General features: G+C 30.3%; 1 protein-coding gene across 2 annotated transcripts in view; it reads left to right on the plus strand.

Annotated features, from left to right (window-relative positions):
• The first annotated feature begins 1,471 nt into the window (after positions 1-1,471).
• The window catches only part of LOC106109712 (putative cyclin-dependent serine/threonine-protein kinase DDB_G0272797/DDB_G0274007), a 13,513-nt gene continuing 6,141 nt past the window's right edge, over positions 1,472-8,843 (plus strand). For both annotated transcript variants that reach the window (XM_013291315.1, XM_013291322.1), the window contains exons 1-2: positions 1,472-1,577; positions 7,566-7,631. In XM_013291315.1, coding sequence (XP_013146769.1) covers positions 7,566-7,631 — 66 coding nt within the window. In that variant the 5' untranslated portion in view covers positions 1,472-1,577. The remainder of the gene's footprint in view (positions 1,578-7,565; positions 7,632-8,843) is intronic.

Below are 8,843 nucleotides of genomic sequence, written 5' to 3' on the forward strand. Positions count from 1 at the left end.
TGTTTCTGTTATTTATAATTCGAGTTTTATTAATTATGCTTTTACGAATTTACTAATGACTAGACTTCGTCCGTATATAGATAAAAAATGCCTTAGTCTATTTTACTCACTGATTACGTAGATTTTTAATAGTGAAAGAATTTTTTAAAATTAGCCTCGTACTTTTTGAGTTATTTCAATACATACAAAAATACAAATCTTTTAGTATAGATTACCTATGTAAATAACAATTATTAGTGTACTGCTCAATAATTAGTAAAGTTGTAATGAAAGTTTTATAGTTAGGTATCTGAGATTTTATTTAATAAAAAAAGTTGGTGACAGAATTTAAATAACCATTATTAGTTTAATATAACAAGAAAAGTATATACTTGAGACAGAAAACACTGAATTGATACATATAACGTTGACGTTCATAATATCAATCAACTGCAGATGTTAAAACACGTATTTAACTAAATAATGTGTAACAGCCGAATACTGAAACCTCATTTAAAATGCCTTACAAATGACTTGTATCTGTCAGATTGTAAGCGACGCTAACGAAAGGAAATAACATTCGTTTCAGTATATATAAGAATGTGTACATTAGAGGAAGTTTAAAAGTAGCGCCAGTAGTGGAGAAATTGAGAAGCAAAAGGATAGCCTGGTAAGGACATGTTATGCGACGAAACGATGGGGACATAAACCTGAAAGTGTTAAGATTGAATGTGGATGGCTACAAAGGAAGAGGAAGACCGAAGAAATTATGGATGGATTGTGTGAAAGAGGATATGCTTAAGAAAGGAGTGGGTTCAGATATGACGGCTGATAGAGATGTATGGAAGAGCAGCACATACTGTGCCGACCCTCCGTAAGGGATAAGGGCAAGTGGATGATGATGATATGTATATTTTGGTTTATAAAAATGGTATTCATTTCCAGGACGAATCAAACTTTTGTTTTTAATACGCCTACTCTCATTTTTATACAAAGTCAAGTACAGGTCAGTTTAGTATTCTGCGGTCGGGTCGGCTAAATTTTACCTGTGTATGCTTTACCGTGGTCAACAACCGCGAACAGTGTTTGTCCTGATTGGGGAAATCTACAGAGATGATACAACATTCTAAAAATAATGTTTTAATTCACTTCATTGAAACACTCTTTATCTCTCTATCTCATTCGACTCGTAAGTATTCATTATCTCGCTGTCCTTTTCCCACTCGTATAAGGTATACACACCAGTTATCGTTACCCAGATCGTCTATATACTGTTAATATTATAATTAATTAATGCATAACTTTAATTAATTTATTATTCAACTAAAAGTGACACTATAATTATTAAAATAACCTAAACAAGTTCTGAATTTAAATAATTTATAAGGATAACAAAAACAAATAAAAACAAAACTGTAAAATAAAACTAGTATCTAATGTTAGACCGGTTTGTGAGCAGCTCTTGATATTTCCTTTATACTAAGGAGGGGTCAGTATCCTCTAGGCAGTAGGGATGCTGCGCGAAGGCAGTATTACTGCGCAAGCGCTTACGGACACCCGTGTGACAGCGGGATCTAGATCCGCGGATTGACGACACGGTAAGTAAGAAACGCATTTTTTGCAAGTATCAAATGTGCGGTATTTTATCGATATTAGGGATGTTCTAGTGTTATTGTTAAAATTTTATCGATGAAATTATGAAAAAAAAATTGAGGAATTTAATTGATTTATAAATTATGTACAATGAATATTGGTTTATTGGTAATTTTACCTTTAATGCAGTGTATAATAAAACATGTTTTTGCACAGCAATGATTTATAATCTTTTCATTTATTTATGTTCAGCTAAAAACATTGTAATATTTGAATTTGTATGGTAATCAAATACATCATCTAGATTTTAACCTACATTTATGTTACTAACGAAACAATAAAAAACAATTGTTTTTTTAATCATAAACATTTAATAGATGAACAGAAATCTGAAAATAATCTAAATTGTTGTTTTAAATTATTTAACACTAACTTTAGGTCCCGTCTTTGATCAAGCAGAAATAAAAAAATAGTAATAAACAATGCTGAGAAGTTAATCAGAGATAATGTAGCCTTTTAATGTAGAATTTTTAAAATTGGCCGAATACTTTTTGAGGTATTTCAATACATATAAACATACAAAAAATCCTGTTTATTGTAGTATCGTAGTCTTATCAGTTTTTTGACATCCTGTTCTTTTTTGATACCGTTTTCTTATTAATAAAACTATACTAAGGTAACCAAACTTCTTATTCATTGTACCGTTAGATAATGTGTCAATTGATTTGTTTTAATTAGCATCTAACTAAAAGCGTATTTGTTTGATGAAGTAATTATTCCCCTTGTACATATAAACAATAGATTTAAAACAATAACCACAAAAATATCTAATATTAACAATAATGATGTAACCTAATAAGTATTCCGTATTAACGGACGAACCCTATATTCAATCTCTAGAGATTTTACAAAGGCATCGAAAAACCTTATCCATCGTTTAGGTGATTCAATCGTTTTTGTATTCCTATCGTTATTGACGTAATTGGATCGATGCGTTTGGCTGTTCTATTCCTTAAAATGCAATGCTTCTAAATAATGTAGTTGCAAAAAATATGGAAAATAACACAATAGAAATAAATTAATCTTTCGTAAATTAAACTATGCCTTTATCTGGATTTCGTTAAACATTATTCGATTAACTTCGAGTGGAAATTGTAAACTGTGCAACAGATAATTTATTAATAATTACTAGACAGTAATATTTATTAATAGTTGAAATAGTGATTACTACGCAATAAAACATTTTAGTGGTGTCTTTATTGGAATTACCGCCGAATGTTTTGTGATAATTGTTTTAGATGTTTCCAGTTGCCTTTGCGTCACAACTTTGACATTTATTCTGTTGTTTCGTTTTTTGTTTTTTTTTTTTTAATTCGATTTTTAAATTGCCAGTATCGATAAAAACAAAGGCATCGCAGGTCACCTCTATAATTAGATGTGACAAAATTTGCAGTATTCCGTTGTTTTGGTAGCGTCGTTTTCAAAACATTTATCATAAAGTTTGTTGACCCAAAAGTCGTTTAGGTGAATGATTAAAATGATGATTTACTTGATTTAGAGGCAACCGTTTGTGATTTAATGTGCGAAATCATGATTTCATTTCAGATTAGGAGTTTTTATATCATAAAATAGATATATTTTGCATCCATCAGGCATCATAAATTCCAAATCTTATATTATAATAATATTATAAATACGAAAGTTTAGATGGATGGATGTTTGTTGGAGTTTGTAGCCTAAACGGCTAAACGGATCTTGATGAAATCTCGCACATATGTAGAGGATAGTCTGAAAGAACACTTAGGCTATTCACTTTTTTTTTATTCCACGCCGACGGAGTCGCAGGCTAAAGTTAGTTTATCATAAAACTTAAAATATAAATCGAGACGCTATTGTCTTTAGATAATAATCAAAACTAAAATATTGTGTCTATTCCCTCACTTATTTATATTGTATTAGGTGTTGCTCGCGACTTCACCCGCGTTAATAAAAATTATGAAAACGTAGCCTATGTTACTGATAAATTACCTTTCTAATGGTGAAATAATTTTTGAAATCGGCCAAGTTTTTACGTGAATCGATTGCTTACAAAAATCCAAAAATACAAATCTTTCCTATTTATAATATTAGTATAAATTACACTTTTGTGTTTATTTAAACTAGTATTTCCTTATCTATATGACATTATCCTATTCATGTGGGGTTTTATAAATGCATCAATAGTGAATCAAACACTCCCCCGATTGGCGAATTTTTAGAAAATCCGTTAAATCTCTACATTATGATGACAAGGATTAGATCTTAAAACGTGGTGAGATAACAGCTAAAAATCAAGACATTATAAACTTGTTACGGTCTTAAAACATTCTCGATATAAATTATGTTTTTTATCTTTTTACTTGACTTGGGTTAATATATTTAGAAATAAGATCGAGACCCTTTATTAGCTGTTTTACCTGAAACTGGATTTTTGGGTAGAGAAGTAAATCACGTTGAATCGGAATCAGTTCTTGATCAGTGTTTTTCATATTAACAGACGAACGAAATTATTTTTAGTTTATTAAGGGTTTTTATATAGTCGTTAAAATAATACTATACAGGGCAACTGGGGTTTCCATAGTATAGAGGATATACTCGTAATTTTAAAATAAACAAAATAATGGATAAACAGTTCGGTCTGTAACAGATTTTATCATACAAGCGAAATCAGTTTACGTACTTAAATTTTTAGCGCAAAAAATTATAAAGGCAATGAATTGGTGTTTTTGGATTTTTGTGTGTATTGAAATAACTCTAAAACTACAGGGCAGATTTTAAAAACTCCTATACGATTAAAAAGCTACCTTATCAGTGAGTAACATAGGCTATGTTTTTTTTTTATTTCACGTGGAGCAACAACTAGTATAAAATAAAATGTAAACTTTACACATGTATTGTAGCATAAAGTAATAAAACAAGGATGTTTGTAATTCAATATGTATGACCGCAACAGACTAACAAGAATCAAACAAGTCTATAAAGTGGTTGATCAACATCGCAAAACTTGTGAACCTTAATTGATAGGATGACCATAATAATCGTAATAATCGTAAAAAATTAATAATACTACAAAAATATTGAATACACATATATAAACTATTAGACAACTTACTTAATTGATACTGTCGCTTTTAACTCAGAGCAATACTCGTCAAGACTCAAGTTACGCGCCAATATATCCATACTTCTAGTGACATTGACAGCTGTCAGCTAGGGACGTGCCGTTTATGCCGATAATCTAGAGTTGCGCCAATTCTATAGCACGGTACTAATTTTATACCTAACAATACCTAACTTTAAAATTAAAAAATGAACGGAACTAAAAACTTTCAGACTCTACATAAATGTTTTCCGTATATAGATTTTATTCGAAGTATGTCTGTATGAATTTGACAGTTGATTTGGTATAATATTAAAAAAATAGTGTTTAAGTTTAAATTTGCACAGGAAGCACAATAACTATGGTATTTCAATCTTTGTTTTTTTTAAACAGGACTGTCCTATTAAATCATATATCATAGTGTCATTAGCGTGAGATCTAACGGTATTCCGAAGTACAAATACTTAAACAAGTCTAGAATAGATAAGGCTATTCCTCGAAAGCACCGTTAGCAACAGCTAGGCCAATTTATGGGCCATGTCGAGATAGGGCCTGCCCTACTCCCAGACCGTGGCTAGAATTAACGAGCAACGATACTCGATATTGAAACCTAAAACTGAATCCCGTTTAGATTTATAGAACCGTGGTAATGATCAAATACTGCAAAACGACAGAATTTTCCTACTTCCAATTCCAAATAATTGTTTATCACGTCACATCAGTTATCATTATTTTTCCTAAATGAAAAATTTATTACTTTTGTTACCAATAAACTCAAAAACTACTGGACCTATTTCCAATTTTTTTTCATAATTAGGATGCTACATTATTACTGAGTAATATAGGCCATATTTAAATTATTATTATTTTAAAACATTGAAATAATAAAACAAAAACTGACCACCCGTGCTAAGCAAGCATGAAATTGTAGTGGTTCATGAAATTGGGAGACATTCTTTTTTTTTCTTTTTAATTTAGATTTTTCTTTATGTTTTTTTTATTGTGTTAGGTAAACGATCATGTTTTTAATCCAAATTTTTAGTGCACATTTGATAAAAGGATTTTTTAAATTACATATATTTTTTTATCTTTTCGAGTACGTTGAAAAATCACTTTATAATATTCGCTACTCAAAGCGATTGAATTTATTTCCTCGTGGAGAATTTATTACCGTTACCCAAGATGACGCGGTGTCAAGAACATCGCAAAAACATGTGCAAATAATATTAATTTATTCATCAGGTAAATACTGCTCTAGAAAGAGCGACCATTAATTTTCTTACTAGTATTATAAATGCGAAGGTTTCGATGGATGGATGTTTGTTAGAGTTTGTAGCCCAAACGGCTGAAGGGATCTCAACGAAATTTGGCATAAATGTAAAGAATAGTTTGGAAGAACACATAGGCTAATTGTTTTTGTTTTTTTTTTTAATTCCTCGCGTACGGAGTCACGGGCGAAAGCTAGTTGAAAATAAGTATCCTTTTAGATTTTTTTATCAATACCTTTATCGGTATACAAGACTAGCTCAAGCACCTTACGTTTACGTGATTCCCAATAGCCCAACATCTTCTTTGCCTTATTAATAAAATGGGTCATATTTTAAATCAATGTTGAAGAGTGATGTGTTCTTCAATTCTACTTACGTAATTGGTTGTTTTAAATTGATTATTTGAATTAATCATACTTCATACTAATATTATAAATGTAAAAGTTTGGATGGATGGATATTTGTTAGAGTTTGTAGCCTAAACTGCTGAACGGATTTTAATATAATTTGGTTTACATGTAGAGGTTAATCTGGAAGAATACATAGGCTACTTGGTTTTTTTTTAATACCTCGCGGACGTAGTCGAGGGCGAAAGCTAGTTAACTAAATACAATATTAATTTCTCAGTGTTCAAATATAAAGATAAATGTTACATAAGTGTATTTTATAGATACAGGAAGCCACAATTCATACATTCCTTTCGTTTTGGTGTTTCACAAGCCATTTAAAAAGCGAAACCATGGACAATCGAGACTTATGCAATATTACCAATTAAACAATTATCTCCATATCTCAGACTGCGTCAAATATAATTGTTGTTGTTATTGTTCATGTTTTTTAACGTTATATTGTTATGGATACAAGTTAATAAAGCGATTAGAATTTTTAAAAATAAATAATCTTTTTCGAGATAATTTTGGATTATCTATACGAGTACTTACATCTATACTTAATGTAATAAAGCGTTAACACACACTTCTTTGTTGCCTAAGATGTCAGCAATCACAGCATATTTTCGAATAATTATTTTTATAATAAAAAGCCTTACGCTTACGTCACTCTTTAGGCTATATATTTTCACACCATTAAACTTAGAGGATAAATAATTTGGACAAAAAACCCTAATGTGGGAAAGAGACCATAAGTTGCTGCCAACATCAAGGAAGCAAGGTTGCCATGCTTTGTCATCATGTCATGTCATTTTGACATTTGCAATTGATAATTTGACACAAGTAAACAATAAAATAAAGTTTTTACAATTCCATGCGGAAATATAAAATTTTTGTACTTAATAGTTCCTTTTTTCTGTAACTACTTCATGTTTTTATAATGTTCATGAAGAGAAATGGTTTTCATCTTTAAAAAATCCCCCTCGACCCCAAGAGGTTTTAAGATAATATAACATTTATAAACTTGAGCAAGCATAGAAAAATATTTATAATCACCTCATTACGATAACGATAAGTAAAACCATAACAATTATATAAATCCCTGCAACTAGACGTAAACAAGAAAAGTCTACGTTCATTATAATCTTGAAATAGAATGATCTACTTCCATTCATGTGTATTTTCTTATCATTTCAGATGACAACAATGATTGGACGATTAGTCATCGCAACTTTTTGTTTGCAGACCTTTTATTATGGTTTGGTAAGTTATATTCTATTGAAACATTATTATACCTATACTATCCTTTACTATCTATCCTATACTATCCTATACTATACTACTATCCTATCCTATCCTATACTAAAACAGACTATGTTTCATGTTTCACTAACATTTATGTTAGGAGAGGTTAAGAGGTTTACCTCTTTTAAAAACCAAATTACCACTAAATGAATGCCAAAGATTTCTCTGTTTATTACTAGAACCTTAGGAAAAAGACAAAACAAAAAATCAAGACAAAACAAAAAGTCAAATCGTATTCTATGAATGTATGAGTCATACATTATCTTTCTTATAAAAAAAAAATCATTCTCAAAGGTCGACAATGTATATTTAGTTCCTCTGATATTACGGCTGTCCATTGGCATCGATGACAACTGCTCGTTTGTCCAATATAAAAATCACATTTTCCAATATTTGAAAACATAACAAAAGCTTTAAAACATCCAAATACCTTTCACTATAAACGAAAATCGTTAACCGAAAACTTGACTTAATTACACATGTGTACAGAATTTTCATTAGACCTGTCGGTCCGTGCAAAATCAATTCCTGTCAACTCATGAATATTCATACGAAGTCTTGCTTTCACTTCACGATAACAACAATTGAGTTTCCCCAAAACTGAATAACAAATCGCTACCGTGACATGTACTGTTTTACATACACTAAGCGGGTATTAAGAAATTCGAGATAACGTAGTACAATCATAATTTTGTCACTGAATTACGTCAAAACTATCAAGCACTAGTAATTAATATAATCTATGTTACTCAGTGATAATATAGCTTTCTAATGGCATATGAATTTTTGAAACCAGTCCAGTAGTTTTTTAGTTTATTCGTTACATACAAAAATACAAATTTACGTATTTAAAATACTAACTGTTGCTCGCCACTTCACCAGACCGAAGTTAAAGAAATAATTTTAAAAATGTGGCCTATGTTACTTGCAGATAACGCAGCTTTTAATGGTCAAAGATTTTTTGAAATAAACCGAGTAGTTTTTGAGTTATTTATGTAAATTAATACAAAAATACAAAATAACAAATCTATCATATTTACAATATTAGTATATATAGTTATATATAGTATATATAGTACTATAAGATGAGCAGGGGTATCTTGAGCCGAAACAGCCAGAGAAAAAAACACAGCAGGGTGGCAGCAAAGAGTCATTTATTGGTTATATACC

Source organism: Papilio polytes, unplaced genomic scaffold (assembly GCF_000836215.1).
Source record: "Papilio polytes unplaced genomic scaffold, Ppol_1.0 DF824269.1, whole genome shotgun sequence".
Lineage (NCBI taxonomy): Eukaryota > Metazoa > Arthropoda > Insecta > Lepidoptera > Papilionidae > Papilio > Papilio polytes.